Source organism: Astatotilapia calliptera, chromosome 7 (assembly GCF_900246225.1).
Source record: "Astatotilapia calliptera chromosome 7, fAstCal1.2, whole genome shotgun sequence".
Lineage (NCBI taxonomy): Eukaryota > Metazoa > Chordata > Actinopteri > Cichliformes > Cichlidae > Astatotilapia > Astatotilapia calliptera.
The window spans coordinates 21,211,595-21,228,684 of NC_039308.1; the positions used below are offsets into that span (position 1 = coordinate 21,211,595).

The 17,090-nt window shown below is 39.7% G+C and overlaps 2 protein-coding genes across 3 annotated transcripts; both read left to right on the forward strand.

Moving 5' to 3' along the window:
• Positions 1-26: 26 nt before the first annotated feature.
• On the forward strand, positions 27-3,209 carry surf2 (surfeit 2). Of its 2 annotated transcripts, none has more exons than XM_026173737.1 (6): positions 27-482; positions 924-1,075; positions 1,197-1,300; positions 1,784-1,969; positions 2,182-2,315; positions 2,844-3,209. In XM_026173737.1, the coding sequence occupies exons 1-6, from the start codon at positions 408-410 to the stop codon at positions 2,937-2,939; spliced, it is 747 nt and encodes a 248-aa protein (XP_026029522.1). In that variant the 5' UTR covers positions 27-407; the 3' UTR covers positions 2,940-3,209. The 2 variants fall into 2 exon arrangements, with proteins under 2 accessions (XP_026029522.1, XP_026029523.1); XM_026173738.1 differs by having other exon boundaries at positions 2,182-2,354; positions 2,844-2,905.
• Positions 3,210-5,638: 2,429 nt separating this feature from the next.
• surf4 (surfeit 4) lies at positions 5,639-15,423 on the forward strand. The gene is made up of 6 exons (XM_026173740.1): positions 5,639-6,008; positions 8,073-8,259; positions 9,893-9,969; positions 10,050-10,093; positions 10,820-11,006; positions 14,254-15,423. The coding sequence occupies exons 1-6, from the start codon at positions 5,961-5,963 to the stop codon at positions 14,518-14,520; spliced, it is 810 nt and encodes a 269-aa protein (XP_026029525.1). The 5' UTR covers positions 5,639-5,960; the 3' UTR covers positions 14,521-15,423.
• The last annotated feature ends 1,667 nt before the right edge of the window (positions 15,424-17,090 follow it).

Below are 17,090 nucleotides of genomic sequence, written 5' to 3' on the forward strand. Positions count from 1 at the left end.
AGAGTGGGCTGTCTGTCTTCCGTAATGCTCTCAGACCTGTCAGATGGTGGCAGTCAGCTGACTGGGCTCTGTTGTCACCTTACTTAAGCCGATTAAGGTTTAGTTTCTTAAAGGTAGCAAAAAAAGGGGAGGGGAGTATATCAAGGACCGTGGACATTATTTCTTGCAGACAATTGTCTGCTTTTGTTTAATCACACCGGTGGTTCGATAAAAGGATCGCCTGATGCCAAATGAGAGAGGTGAATGGCTAACTTCTTGTAAGATGGGTTTTACTTGATTTGATCGCTGGATGGCGCCAAGATCACACGACAGAGTCTGCGCAGTCAGCCCACGTGTTGGGAGCTTCCTTGTTGAAGCGTTGTCTTCGTCAACAAGCTGAACGAGCTGGTTTGAAGTGTTTCTAAACTATGGATGAGTTACCTGCGGACCTAAGAGAGTTCCTCCTGAATCACCCCTTTCTTCAGCTCACAGGCGGTAAAAAGGTTAGCGAGCAGATTTCTCCACGTCACACGTGCACTTCGTGTGAGCTGATGCTAACCTGCACGTTGATCTAGCACGAGCCAGGTGTTCAGATGTTGTGATTGCTAAAGAGTGCTCAACAGCGGTGTGCAATACTGCCATTTATTGTGTCGATCAGATAACAAGTTAATACAGAGCCAGTGTCGCTGATACTTGGAACTTATAAAGGCAGCTTATCCCAGCGTGTCGTGATTTATGATAAGAATTATCATCAATTTAACACAATGAGCTACATACTGATCTTAGAGGACAGAAAGAAAGTATCGATCATTTTGGACTCGTGTCAGTACCAGTGTTGGTATCAATGCTAGCGATATTTGGATTGATCCACCGACCTCTGCTGACCAAAACATTAAAGCCAATAAAAACAGCCTATTCATACCTTCGATTTTGTACTTTTTCAGATCAAATGTACTCTAAATGGCCACGAGATTCCCTGCAAATTGGCCGAGCTGCAGAAGTTCACTGAGGGGAAGAAATATGAGAAACTGAGTGCTGCAGCAGAGTTCAACTACAGCCAGTATGAGCCGCACATCGTGCCAAGCACAAAGCAACCGTAAGGACATGTTTGCTTGCCCAACAAGTGATTTTAGTAACTACAGCTGAGTAATTTTGTGATGCCATATAGATCAAAGTGGATCCTCTGATGTAATGTATGTATTTTGTTTGTGCTCTAGCAATCAGCTCTTCTGTAAGCTGACCCTTCGGCATCTCAACCGGCAGCCGCACCACGTCTTAAGGCACGTCAACGGAAAACGCTTCAAGAAAGCCCTCTCTAAATGTCAGTGCATCACTTATCTCTCCATGTGCACCTCTCCTGTAGTGTAAAGATTCAGGATGTTACTCATCTCAGCAGTCAGACTTCTTGTGTGATAGCCATCTCTCAGGAAGGAAAGCAAAGCTATCTGATGAGCTTATTCATTTGTTAGCACTTTTTTGCATATACCAATCGTGCTTAATTTGCTCAGACCAATGTAGTCTGACATATTTGGCAATTTCTTTAATTTATTTTTTGGTGAGCTTACAGTAGTAAGATTCGGCTAATTCTATTCTTCTGCAAAGAATCAAAGTTTAAATTGCATAACGGGAAGGAAACAATACCACAATCTGTCATTTGTTACATAAATAAATAATCAGAAGGTGAGAAAATGTCAGTAAATACAGACTTGATATATGAGTATGCATAAAACACTGAGGGTATGGGTTGTTGTATAGTTACACTGTGAATGTGATGGCTAACACAACTGCCTTATGCCTTCTCTAGATGAAGAATGTGTGAAGCAGGGGATTGAATTCATTCCAACCAGACTGACGCAGAAAAGGCCCAGAAACACTGAAGAGGAGGGCGGTCGAGGAAACCCTTCCAAGCATTCAAGCAGCACGTGGGAACCCTCATCCAGTGATGACAGTCATAGTGACTCTGAGGACAGCATGAGCGACCTCTACCCCCGTCAGTATCTCCCATCTACACACATTAGATTCATTTGACCACTGATTTCAGGAGAAGCACACTGTCCATCGGAAGAACCAATATTAGTCAGGATAATTGTCGAGTTTTACATGACTGGTTCTCCATTGAATCCACATATAATGGCACAGATTAGTGAAACTCTTGTAGCGGGCCTGTTTTACTGCTCTGTAACACCATGTATTTGTCCACAGCCTCCATATTCACTTTGAAAAACCAAGCAGAAGAAAGTATGGAGGACGGAAGGAAAGAGGAGGAAGATGACTTTCAGACAGATGAGGATGAAGAAATGGAGGTTGAAAAACAGGCGGTGCAGAAACGCAAAAAGGTCTGTGGAATAATATACATTCGCCTGACACTTTATTAGGTACACTTACCGAGCTTATTCCCCTTTTGCCTTTAGAACGGCCTTAATTGTTCATGGTATAGATTCTCAATGTGCCGGAAACCTTCCTCAGTGATTTTGGTCCATCTTGACATGATAGCATCACATAGTTGCTGCACATTTGTGATGTGAATGTTCTGGTCAACCAAGTTCCAAGGATGCTCTGTTGGGTTGAGATCTGGTGACTTTGGAGGCGGTTTGAGTACAGTGAACTCATTGTCATGTTCAGAAAACCAGTTTAAAATGATTTCAGCTTTGTGACGTGGTTTGTTATCCTGCTGAAATCAGCCATCAGAAGATGGGTACACTGTGGTCATAAAGGGGTGGACATGGTTAGCGTGGTACTTAATTTGTCCTATGGGGCCCATAGTGTGCATAGAAAATTTCCTACACCACTCACCAGCCTGAACTGTTGAGGGAGGATGGGTCTACTTTCATGCTGTTTATGCTATTTGTCTTTTTCTCTTTCAGGCTCAGGGTGGTGGATTTCACAAGAAACAAAGAAATAACAGCTGGAGATCAAGCAAAATGAAAAAGAAACACAGAAAAGCCCAAAATGGAAAGTAAAATCCAAACCCCCATATGAAGAGTATTTTTATATACCCTGCCACGACATCTAGTTTGGAGTGTTATTCCTGTGTCAGAATCAGCCTGTGACCCTTCAACATCTATTACGCGAGGATGTTTTTGGTTCCTGAGTTCCACTGGTCCAACAAAGGCTGATTTACATGATGCATAGAAAATGTGTTTAAAAGTTCCTTTGGACTGGATAAGGTGTGTTTTCTGGTTTGCATTCAACTGCACTAGTGTAAAATATAACTTGGTTTGAATTTGCAAGAACTGTCTGTCTTTTTTTTAAAAAACATTTACTCCAATTTTTAACCTAAAAAATGCTTCAAATTATTCTGTTAGGTTTCCAACTTGATATCATACGACAAACTTCAGCAACTACACACAACACATCTGCATCTTTTCCACGAGAACGGAGATTTATCTGACCATCGAGATCTGATTTTACTGGTTGTTGTGCACTGAGGATGCAAACTTTTCTTCAACACAGATTTGCAGCTAAAGATGGAAAATGAAACATTTCCGCTCACAGTTTTTTATATGACTTTTAAGGAAGCGAGAAGAGATCTTGTTCTAGTGCTGCAATAAGCTTCACCAATGATGGACTGTTGTTGCTCTATATGGAGCACCACAATAAGCTTTAATCCATCTCATTTAATGTACAGTTTAGTTTTAGAGTTTTTACAAAATTTAACAGCAAAGAATCAGGGGTCTTATTGTTAATTTCCCTCTGTACTGTGGTACTGAAGGTTGGGAATCTGGTTATCGATGAGCCACACAGGTGTATTATCACCAAGATGTTGAAAATTCATAATCGTAAGTCTCTTGCATATGATCTCATTCACCAGGACAGCTGCCTGTCAGCCATTGTCCGTACAGTAAAATTCAGAGAACTTGATTGAAACTGATTGTTTCTTTAAATGGTGCCTTTGTTCAGTGGCTGATACTATTGTGATTTGTCGAAGGCATGGCTGATCTGCTGTAATCTTAGTGTAAATAAAGTAATTTGAACCTTACATGTACATCTAAAGTCATGGTCTGAAGTTTACATATATTCATCGAGGACTTGAGTTGGGTAAACAAGTTCGAATTTGTTTTGGATTTTCTCTAATCCACATAGGGCTGTATACCACACAGGGGTATACATACAGGCTCAATTAGATACATAAAGTCAGTTGATAGTATTGAAATAAGTGGTACTAAAGGTTCATCTGTTTAGTGATCATGATGGACTAAAACTGGTAGTATCTGAATAAGGAGGATTTCTTTGACATTCACTGGATTTAACCAATACTCAGAACAATGGGACTGTCTAAGGTCTAAGAAGGATAGCTGTAGATTTACACAAGTTGGGACGGTCTCCTGAAGCCATTTTAAACAACTGCAGATTTGAGGATCATCAGTTCAGACAACTGTATGTTAATATAACTTATTCAAATGTGTCACTACTTTAACAAAAAAAACCTGCAAAGATTTGTTTTAGAGGGGTAAAGGTGAAGCTTCCAAAACTAAGAAGACTGTACCAGCTGTCAAGCATGTTGATAGTAGCACTGTGCTCTGGGGCTGTTTTGCGGCCAGTGGTACTGGTACATTGCACAAAGTGGATGGAATAATGAAGGACTACCTCCAAATAACTTCACTTCAAAACCAAACAGTTGAAATTTGGACAACGATCCCTAACACACATCAAAGCTGGTTTTTGAATGGATGAAGCAGGTTAACGTTAAAGTTCTGGATTTGCCTTGCTAAAGACTCAAACTCAAAAACATTTGTTCATTTGCCTGGAAACCAACCAATTTAAATGAAGTCTTAATAATTGTGTCTAATTGTGTCAGCAAAAGTGGTTAGAACCTGTTAATGGTTACCAGATAAGATAAAACTTGCTAAGGAACATTTAACCAAATATTATTTGGGGAGTACGTATTCTGCCTGTATATTTAGTAGAAAAAAATCCCAAATAAATTCAAACTTGTGCAGCCATTTCTTGTTTTTTTGTTTTGTTTTGTTTTGTTTAAAGAAAAATATTGAAGATGTATGCTGTACAAACATTAATTCCACTCTGGGTAAAGAATAGTTCAAAGAGATCAAAAACAAAACTTCCCATGACATTCATGCTCATCATGAGTGTATGTAAACCTCTGACCACAACTTTACCATACGTGACTGCTAATATCTCACAGGAGATGACGGCTCACTGTATGATCTCACTATTAAAATAATTAAATAGCCTTTAAAGCCACTAGATTATGCCTAAACTAAAATGGTCTTTTACAGACCTGTCAAATTTATATCCAGAACTGCATCAGTTTGTTCGGGTGCCACCGAAAATACGGCAGAACATCTGAAAACAAGATAAAACAAAAAATCCCAATATATATTACTATTTTTCTTTTAATTATCTACTAAACAAATTGGTTTAAATATAATTTCTCTGACGGTTACTTAAACTTTGCTTAGTGTTGAAATTAAGTGTAATAAAATTGTTTAACTCAGCTTACATTGTATAGATTAGTAGTATTTTAAATATGTTATCTTTTTACAGACCCTATTAGACAGTTTACATACAAACTATAACCATATCTCTAAAAGATTAATTATCAGAAAGAAATTTTAAAAGCACAGAGGTATGACTGTCTAAGGGAAACGGTCTAACTAACAGGTTATAGTGATATTAACATCAGGTGGGTTTGGGGCTGTAAAGCAGCGCTTGTTTACTTGTGTACAGCCGTAAACAATGCCCAGCGGCGAGCCGGAGGACCCCGTACGGATCGGTATACGTGGCACACCGCGGTTGCAGTGCCATGTAGGGGGGCTCGCTCCGTCTCGCTCGTCAAATCGCGGGGCATTGTGGGGCGGAGGCGGCCTTTCTCTGAGTCCAGGCAGTCGGGAAATCTTCAAGTAAATAACGTTAACAGTGGCAGGAACAGAGCGAACACAGCTTGCGGAAAAAAAAACCCAACGCACCGAAGCCGTGTTGCGCCGAGCCTTAAACATTACAGCTGGTAAAATTACACGAATATGGGGCAGGAGGATCTTATGAACACCGCTGAAGACGTGGCAGACCAGGTAACTTGATTTTTTCCCCGCACAGCAGCTCACACTGCTAACCGCTGCTAGCAGGTTAGCTGCTAACTAGTTTGTCCAGAATGAAGTTAACCGTTTCCTCTTGTCGTCTGTCGGCTACTCTTTCTGCGTTCCTGCCGACGGCTTCAACTCTTGTTTTAATTTGGGTGACAAATGCTGGAGATGCCTGTCATGTGTGTCGGGATGGGTTTGATAGCAATATTGAGTCACACCGACCAGATGAAACTGGTAGCTAAATTGACTAAGAAAGAGCTGGGTGACAGGAGCACATTTGGTTGTTCCTTCATTGTGTCAGTTATTCGGCTTGCTTCTAGCCACACGGGTTATTAACATTATTATGTTGCCAGACTGCTGTTGTGAAATCACTTATGATGGCTCCAAAGTTGTGGGCTAACCCTAACACGTTACTCAGTTAGCACTCTTAGTGCTTAGCACCGCTGATATTTTCTCTATTACACCGGCCGCATCTGTGCTTCTATACCTTGCTTTGGCTTTTCTGTTATTTATATTCATGTGATTACAACCAACTTGGCATGAGCTGACGCCAAGATAAGCGTTCAGGTAGCCTCCTGACCCTTGTTTTGTAACCACTGGGGACCATCCTCTCCACGTATGTGGTTTTATATCTTCCTTGTTCCTTCAAAACGTTGAGCTCTCTGTGCTGTAGGTTACTGGTCTCACGTTTTTGCAAAGCAGAGCACAGATAAAGAAGCTCAAAGTAATCAAATATCATGGAGCCAGTTCTGCATACGTTTACGACCCTTCGTGTTGACTGAACTCAGTCCAAATCCCAGAAAATGTTCCCTAATTTCATAACGCCTGATTGATTTATATTTGGCCATCACGAGTGCTGTGAAAGATTACATGGGAAAAGTACACACCATCTGATTTGTTTGCCTTGTAGGAGGCTCACTGAAGTTCAATGCAAGGGGCACATCCCTCACTAATGAGTACTGAGCTAGCATTTTACCCAGACTTAACACTTCGAAAGAGTGTATTTCTGTGCTGTTGCAGCAACCTTTGGGCTTGTTAGGATTGGCTCCAAGTTGGCCCATTCATGTCTCGCACAGCAGTCAGAGTGAGAGTTGGTGGATGCTGATAGGCTGCTGAGATCTGACTGTGCTGATGTGGACTGCTGGATAGGCGGGCCAGAGGGCAGGCCATTTCTGCTCTCCTGTGTGACTAGTGTCTGGGAAGTACATGAATTCTTCTTGAGAGAAGAGCCTCAGTTACTTAATTTGTGTTTTGTTTAAATGTTCATCACATTTTGTCTTTGAAGAAATACTTTTTAGTTGAACAAAGCTGTGCTGTGTTGAAATATCTATCAGTAATTCTGCTATTTGCATGTATGAGACTCTCACACCTTTGAAGTTAGTTTGATTAGCTTTGTTTTATTAGATGCTCAACCAGATTGATTAATGAGGCAAGAACATCATATAGAGCAGGGGTATCCCCACAGCTATAACATGTGCTCTTACCAGTAGCAGTTTATATAAAGAGATCAAATTAATATTGAACAAACTTGAGTTCAGCTTATTTGTGTGACGCTTCGAACCAGTCCCAGTTTCTCACATAGCCCCTTGAGATAATTGATTGCCCAACCCTGATATAGAGTGTAACATCTTCATCTTTTATTTAATGTTTTTTGGAGTGCTGATTATAGAAAAATATTGCTAGTGATTTTTGGCATACTATCACACTAATCTTTAAAAAAAAAAATTACAACCAGCCTTCCACAGTCTGGAGGGGACTAAATTTTGTGTGGCACAATAAATGTTTTGTCTTGATTATCTTATTATAATAACCATTCCCAGATGAAATTCAATTAGTTGCGCAGCTCTAATTAGACAGTGGCGTCTCCCGCACAGTGGTGTGTTTGACTGTTAGCAGGTAAGTATATATTTATTTAAAGAGCCTTTAGGGAACTTTTTAGTGGATTTTAAGGCTTGGTGACATTGAATTATATTTATACAATATAGCATAATCAAAATTACCTCTTTCCATCCCTCTTCAGACCTTGTCAGTCATTTTTCCTCTCTTTCCCAGTTCCTGCGGGTAACCAAACAGTACCTGCCCCACCTGGCTCGTCTGTGTCTCATCAGCACCTTCCTCGAAGATGGCATCCGCATGTGGTTCCAGTGGAATGAGCAGCGAGACTACATTGAGGCAACCTGGAACTGTGGCTACTTTCTCGCTACATGCTTTGTGCTGCTTAACCTCATCGGACAGCTCGGTGAGTAAACGGGAGCAGTCCTAATTAAAATTGCCAAACAAATCTAGGTGACATCTTTAATGTTAGCTCTTTGATGAGATAAATAAAAATAGTTTAGTTCATGTATTGAAACTACGAGTGAAGCAGGAAGCATCAGTACAGTATTTGTTCAGCATGAACTGTTACTTCCCAGTGTACACCATTCTAATTAGGCATAACTTCAATACCCCTGCAAAACATGTTCCTTCATGAACTCTATAATGTTCACTTTTGTGGTAGCTGTTGTAGAAAGGGTTTGATTTAAGCATCTGGTTACTCTAGAGTCTAGAGTAACCAGATGCTTAAATCAAACCCTCTAGAGTCTAGACCTTTGATACATATTGTGGACAAATTCAACGAGGACTGACTTAAAAACAGAAAAACACGTTTTTATGATGCAAAAAAGATCATGATAGAATTACTTCGATAGCATTAGTTTCAGGCATCAGTCAAGTAGACCTAGAGACCAGTCGCCAACACCCTGGCAATCGACCTGAATTCACAAAGCAAAGGCCAGCAACTACTTGCCAGCCAGAGAATATAGTTTTTCTCTAGAGTGTTTCTCAGTAATGGACTCGTTCTTGTATAGTGCTTTTTTTTTTTTTTACTCTACTACTCAAAGTGTTTGAATCATGTCTCATTCACCCATTCAGAGCCATTCATACAAACACTTTGTTTTTGTCTAAGTTCTTTATATCTAACAGTGACTCAGCAACTTGCAGTTCAATGTCTTTAAATTCTGATAATGGTTAAATCCAGCCAGGGATTGAACCACCAACCTTCCAATGAGTGGAAGGCCTGCTGTACCTCCTGAGCCTGGACCTCCATGACTACAGCTTTAGCATTTGATTTTAGGCAGCTTCCAACTAGGCATTATTTTCTTTTGCAGAGTACTATAGTAGGTTTGGATGCTTTCTGGTTCAGTATAAGTCTTATTTATTTAATACTGGGCTTTGGCGCAGCCACACAGGTCATTTCTTTCCACCTGCCTTTACGATAGTTTGTCCTTTTGATTGGCTGCACCTTCGCAAACAGAAGATCTGAGCAGCAGATGACTGGGGCTTCTGTGCTAACAGGCAGTGTACCTGCAGTGTTCAAATTAAGCATGTCTGTACTCTTTGACATCACACATGAAAATAAAAATTTTGCATAACTGAGCACTTGATAAGCCTGAGGCCTTGACTCACAGGGATTATTTGTAAATTGCACATGCACACACAACTCTTGCAGGAAGTCATAAACAGTGTGAGCAAAATGTATGTGTCCCACATTTTGTCTGTCTGCTGCTCATCTACCTCCACCTCACACTATCCCAAACATCCTTATCTATCACACTGACCCTCTACATCCATCCTGACCCTCCCTTGAGGATTTCATCTTTTCCTTTAACATCCTTTTTGTAATATATCCACTATCCCTCCACTGCACATGCCCAAGCCATCTAAGCCTCACCCTTCTAACAGCAAAGTTAATCTAACACAAATATGTAATATAATCCTATTGATAAAGCACTGCAAATTATGGTTTATGATTGCATTTTGCAACGTAAAGAGAAGAACGGACCATATGAGAAGCATTCAAGGCTTAACTCTTCTTATTGTCCCTGCCCAAACAGGTGGTTGTGTCCTCATCCTCAGTAGAAATTTTGTACAGTATGCCTGCTTTGGACTATTTGGGATCATAGCGCTACAGGTGAGAACAGTCGTATTATATTTCCTTTCTTTTTATGTCACTGTGTCTAATCTGAATGTTGTGGTTTTTTTCCCCACCAGACGGTTGCATACAGCATTTTATGGGACCTTAAATTTTTGATGAGGTAGGTGTCACTAGGTGCTGAACTGAAACACAACTTTAATATCATGCATGACAAAATCAAACTTCAAACAAAAGCAGCCATCACTTTTTACTGACATGTTGTTTCAATTCAAGTTTGCTCACGAGTGATGAAGCAGAAGCGGATGCTTTTTGTGGTGCCTTCTGATAACATTTTCATTTAACTTGAATTAGAACTAGTTTAATCAATAAGGGAAAAAAATATAGTGTAGGATTGCAGGAATAGAAAGTCTAATCTCCTCGTAGTGGCATTATATCAGAATACATCACCGTTTCCAAACAGACACCAACACTTAGGATTACCGTAATTACTGTGGAGAAGACCTGTGATTTAGATTTAAACACCATCAGGCTGGATGAATCATGGGTCTCTGGAGAAATCTGTTAAATATAGTGCCACGTTTGTCTGTTTATGCATTTTGTGGGCATTTAATTCATGTCAGGAGAGAGTTGTAGTATAATGTAGTAAATCAGCTCTATAATTAACAGAAAAATAGTCAAATTTGATAGCTGAAACATTCGTGTTATTCAGAATAAAATATAAAAACATTCTCGCCATACAAGTAGGCATAAGTTAATGGAGTAGTTCCCTTACCCTGCTAATTAAACAACAATCGGATTGTCACCATTTGACAAGTTAAGAGGGATGGCTTTTTTCTGCTCATTTGAGGACACTGTTCAAAAATAACTGTCCTCTCTCCTCTTCAAGAAACCTGGCCCTTGGAGGTGGTCTGCTGCTGCTACTGGCTGAATCTCGTTCAGAAGGAAAAAGCATGTTTGCTGGAGTCCCCTCCATGGGAGAGAGTTCACCGAAGCAGTACATGCAGCTGGGCGGTCGAGTACTCTTGGTGCTCATGTTCATGACCCTGTTACACTTCGACTCCAGCTTCTTCTCTGTGAGTTCAGACACAATCAAATACCCATACGTTCTCCAGCCGCTTCATACAGATGGTTTTCCTGTCATTAAAAATAGTTTTATTGCAATAGCCTTGAATTAACTATACATTAAGTCTCATGTCATACTACCACGACAGGTGATCAAGATGATACATATTATATTTATATGCATTTCTAAATAATGCAGGAACCATACTGACTGGTTTGCATCTAAACCATGTTTTAAACGTCACATCAGAAATCTTAAAATGACTGCTAGACAATGTTCCCTCTAATTTTTCATGTGTCCGAGCGAACACACAAACTCCCTGAGCGGTCCCTTGGACCACTGTGAGCAACAGCAGACGTGTGCACTGTGGTCACGCCAGCATCAAATCCATCCAAGTTACATGGTTTATTAAAATAATCAAATTACAGCATTTACATTTATGTTAGACTACTTTTAATTAACTGCTTTAGCCCACTTACAATGAAAAAAAAAAATCTTGTTCATGACCTGTGTAGAATGGTAACACTATTAGAAGTAAAAATAACTTCAACTCCAATTTTGAAAACACAATTTTCTATTTTTCTTTTATTTTTATTTTTTGTTATAAAGCTCCGACTTGTATTATGAGTCTGTGGTCTGGGAGAGAGTCCTGTAACTCTCTGTCTGCAAAACACAGTACATAATGACCAATGTTGGGCAATTCATTATATAGTTACTACTTCAAAAAAGTTACTGAGCTTTGCAAACAAAGTTTTTTGGGGGTTTTTTGCAGCTGTTTACCTAAAAATGCAGCCAAGGCGTTTTTGGTTTTTTTTGTTTGTTTGTTGTTGTTTTTTAAATAAACATTTCAAACTATTTACAGAACAATCAGCTGTTCTGCATCAAATTTGATGCCACACAAATGATTTGTGCCACTCCAAAAAATAATTTCTGTCCATTATGAGATAAAGGAGAACAACAGCCTGATGCCTGCAGGCCCGACAACAGGAGATGTATCACTCCTGTAACACCTGTAACATTCAGCAGTCGCCTCATTGTTCTGACACACACAACAAAACTATTGACTACACTACACACTAACTACACAAGATTTGCGCTAAACGTCTCAAAACACAGCCGTCACTCCTAAAACTTCCCCCTCCCTAAACATCTAAATGCCATGTTGCCATATCATTTTTTGATTGGTCGACATGGTACATTTTCCCACCAATAGGAGGGGGGGGGGGGGGTTTCTGGTTTTGGTTTTGCTCACAGGCGGAGAGTGCTTTCGAGCGTTTTCCTTATAAAATGCCATTTTTACCGTTTCTTCCCGCAGTAAATGTAAACAACGATAGTATTCAGGAAGAAAACCAAACATTGCATGTATTTTTTTCATAACTCTGGTTTTACGTGGCCTATCAACACAATTTAAAAACTGGTATAAAGTCCACACTTTTTCCATCAATTGTTCTGTCTGTCCTGCTCACATCTCCAATGGTTGTCCACGTTGTCATTAACGTGGCTTCACTCCCCATCAGCCACGCCGCTTTGCTAGCTAAAACACCGGTGTCGGCACATAAGGACGCTGTCATAGCCTGTCAACGACGTCGATTAGCTGCGTATATATGAGTGTGAATCACGTGATCAGCTAGACTATGGGATAAGGTGGCATCGTTCTATTCCTATACTGGAGCAGCCAGTCACTTACTGACTAACACTGCAAAACAGAGTTGTTAACGTATTTACTTTAATTTCAATTCAGGTTAGATTTTTTTTTTTTTTTTTTGTGTGTGTGCAAAGACCGTGCCAGCAGTGTGCAATTGCGCACGCGCGCAGCTTAGAGGGAACATTGCTGCTAGATATTTACTTAATCTTTACACGTTACTATTGATCAACTAAATACAAGTGGTAACATGTACGTTTCTGTAAATAATATGACCAAAGATTCACAATAAAATGTGTCCAAATAGTCAGATATTACACAGTAATGAACATTATATTCATTATGCACACAATTGTACGGTATTTTATTTACATTTGTGTCACATATCATTTTAGTTCATTATCCTCTATAGAGAATGGTATTTGTGGTGAACTCAGATTTGCTCAAAGGTCACACAGTCATCACAGTCAACACTCAGTCTCTGTTTGCTCAGCTTTTATTGTCATGATGCCATAAATGTGTAATCAACACGCTGCAAAAGAGGTCATGAAAGAGCGTGCATTTATACTCACTGTACTTTAATTTCACTTATTTTTTTCTGAGATTTAATGTTATCATTAACATTGCCTCAAATTGCAGATTTTCCTCATGTCTCACAGTCTAATTACGTGCTTCATGTGAATCAGGGGGTTCTCACCTGGATTTAAAGAAACGTTTTATTCTATTGTGCGATACTTTCAGCTTCTCCCTTAAGCTTTGACTGTACTTTATGAACCAGCAACAGTGATGTAAATTTTGTCATATGACCGTAATGGTAAATGGCCTGTATTTGTATAGCGCTTTACTTAGTCCCTATGGACCCCAAAGTGCTTTACACTACATACAGTCATCCACCCATTCACATACACATTCACACACTGGTGATGGCAAGCTACATTGTAGCCACAGCTGCCCTGGGGCGCACTGACAGAGGCAGTAAGGATGAAGGTCTGTGCGGGTGTCCAGCTGTCAGCCTGTCTTGTTTTGTTTTGTTGTACTCCTCCGCATCAAATTTACTTTAAAATGTCCCAACTATGCATGCACCCAGGCACTGGACTAAGTATAACAGAAAAGACTACTCAGCCATCATGTCTTCAGCTGTGTATGTCGATGCCCACAACAGAGTTTAATCAAGCCTTTATTTCTCAAGGGGCTGCCACAGCGGATGGATCCGCATATTTGATTTGGTCCAAATTTTATGCCAGATGCCCTTCCTAATGCAATCGTCCCATTTATCTGGGGGCTGACACTAAGACTACACTGCTTTGTAACTCCCCCCAAGGCAAGGGGTCTCAAACTGAGGCCAATGTGTTAACCACTGGCTGTGATTAAGTCTTAAATAACTAAAGCCCAAGGTGTACTTTAAAGTTTTAGGGTGGTATATATGATTTGCTCTAAGTAGATTAAAAGTGTCCTGTAGCCTTTTTTTGTTGTTCTTCAAACTCTGTCCTAGTAGTATAAATATTAATAAATCAGAAATATTAAGTAAATGCTTAATAACATGGGCTCATCCCTCAGATTTACACCACAGATTGCAATCCTCATGATTTTCATATGAACTCACCTTCTTCCACAGATACTGCAGAACATGGTGGGGACAGCTCTCATCATCCTGGTGGCCATTGGTTTCAAAACCAAGTTAGCAGCACTGACCCTCGTAGTGTGGCTTCTGGCTATCAACTTCTACTTCAACGCTTTCTGGACCATCCCCGCCTACAAGCCCATGCACGACTTCCTCAAGTATGACTTCTTCCAGACCACGTCAGTCATTGGAGGCCTGCTGCTGGTGGTGGCTCTTGGGCCTGGTGGAGTGTCCATGGATGAGAAAAAGAAAGAGTGGTAGGCATATGAAGCACAGCATCACTAACTTCCCCTGCCAGCTGGGACAAAAGACCCTCCCCCTCCAGTTCACCAGGGTACATAGTTGTTGTTTTTTTGTTTTTGTTTTTTTGTTTTTTAAAAATTTGTTTGCTAAATCCAGAGACGCCACCTCAGCCATCATCGGACTTTTTTTCTTTCCCCACCTGCTGATTTAGGTTTTTTTTTAATTTGTGTTTTTTTTGTTGTTGTTTTTTTAACTTCCTTTTCTCGTGACGGCAATGATAAACGCCCGTGTAGTTCAGAGTGCAAACAACCCCCAAAAACCAGTGAATAGCAAATGGAGGAAAAGATTTATCTATTCTGTGAAGAAGAAAAGGGTTTATTTTACAGGTGTTACATGTTTAGTTAGAACTGGTTAACTGCAGCAGTTTTGGGTTTCCAGTGGATGGCGACCTTTCCCGACCATTGCATCGTTGCCGCCTGGGAACTTGGTATTGATTGAAAACAATTTTGCTCTCCAGGTTTGTTTTTTCCCCCGTTAGCCACTCTTGTCTCTCTTCCATCCGCACCATCAGTCTCAATAGACTGATGACTCCTGTTCGTGGGGAGTCAAAACCGGGTGGGATGTTGCATATTGTATACTAAGTGTTGGATTGCAGTTGTGTTTTTTCAACACAGATATTAGCTCCAGGACTTGTTAATGGGCACTTTGTACTGTACGTCTTTGGCAAATGCCTAACTAGTGAACTGTTATACAATCGGAGATAAAAGCAGGGGGGGAGACTCATCGTTTGTGAAACACCATATTCTGCGACCTAGGAAAAGCAAAGAGGACTAAGCAGAGTCACTAGCCACCTGGACTTTGTCTTTGCTCAGTGTTTTTTGCCCTGTGTAAGGAAAATCTAAAAAAAAAAAAAAAAAAAAATCTGTGTATTAATTTTCAGAAGTTTATATTGTATTTTTGATCATCTTTTGTTTTGTTTTTTCTTTTGATTTTGAAATTTCATGGCGAAGAAATAAATATTCAAAAATATAAAGACACTGGCTCAGTCAGTTTTTAACAGTTATATTCTTATAAACTGGCAAATAAAGCCAAATGAATGTAAATCCTCCTTTAACAAAGTTGTGAAGTTTAAGCCTCTCCTCAGAAAACTGTAATAAGAAGTTGTTTGGACATAACCATAAAAGCATCAGTTGTTTTTGAAGTGATAAACTTTGAGTAAATACTGACCTCTGCTGGACTGTGGTGGTAAAAGTCATTCAAGACAGCGTTTGATCATTTGCAGCCATAGCGATAAAAACTTAAAACTACATATTATCAACTGGACGGGTATATTGCTGTCGTGAGTTTTAGCCACTGTTTAGGCGAGTTGGTAAACACCTCAACTCAGAAAATTAACTCTATAAAAGTTAAACTTAGATAAACTATACACAGAAATCTGATGTCAAATTAACACAGACCTCTTCAGATCTGGTGGAATTTTTAAAAAAGCATTTGCAGTCTTCTATAGCCGTATACACTTTAGAGTTCATTCTGCGGCTTTATCAGCAATCGCATCGTCAAACAGTATTGGCCTGGTGCCACTGGCAGCCGTAAATGTAGAGTGCCCTCCACTTTTTTGGATGTACAGACACATCTAATTGTAAGACGTCATGAGTTTGTTGTCCAACATGAGAATGAGGAGAATGTGGGAGGCAGGAACAAAACAAAACCTTTTTTTTTTTTTTTTTTTTACACAATGTTCCATTTTTAAGTTCATGATATAATTGATCATGATTATTTCTGCTTTCCTTGATGCTTTCCTTTGATTTTTGTTTTGTTTAAATATTTTATTGTGGAAAGCTCATTTTTAAACAAACAGCCATCAAACAAGGAAGTCTCCTGTATTAAGTTCAAGCTCTGTAACTTTTCCTCTCTTTCTCCTTTTACACTAAGTGGGAAAGTTTTCTAGTGATAGGAGCACTCTGTGAACTTCAAACATGTGTCACATTTTAAAGAAATGCAGCAAAATATATTTAACAAATACAACTTACATTTAACTTGACATGAAAACATATATTGTTATAGATCAGATGACATGATGACACAAATGTTGCGCTAAGGACAATTGATAGATTGAAAATCACATCACTCAGTCAGAAAAGCAAGAAATACAGTATTTGTTTTGTGTCTTAGTAAGGTACAGTCATTCATTCATCACTAGCAATACAGCAAAATTAGTCAGTGCTTTGTGTAGTGCAGAGTTGCACGGTGGCATGACAAACGAAATGTTCAGTATAAACTGCTGTTTACATTTACTAACACCATCTTGGGTTGTTAACTCAGCGTTTGTGTCATTGCTCTGACTTTCTGGGTTTGAAATCTAACTTGAGAGAGTTAAAAATCTGAGGTTGGGTGAACCTCCCCCACTGAGTCCCAGACTTGATCTGATGACAATGTGTAATCGAAAAAATTTTGGGGTTTTATGTGACGACACAAAAAATGTATAAGATCAATTTTCCTCTATGCGAGTGTTTTCAGGAAACAGGATATGCACTGGATCATGACCCCTAGTTACCCAGAAAGATGATAGAATTTAAAATGTCAAAGCG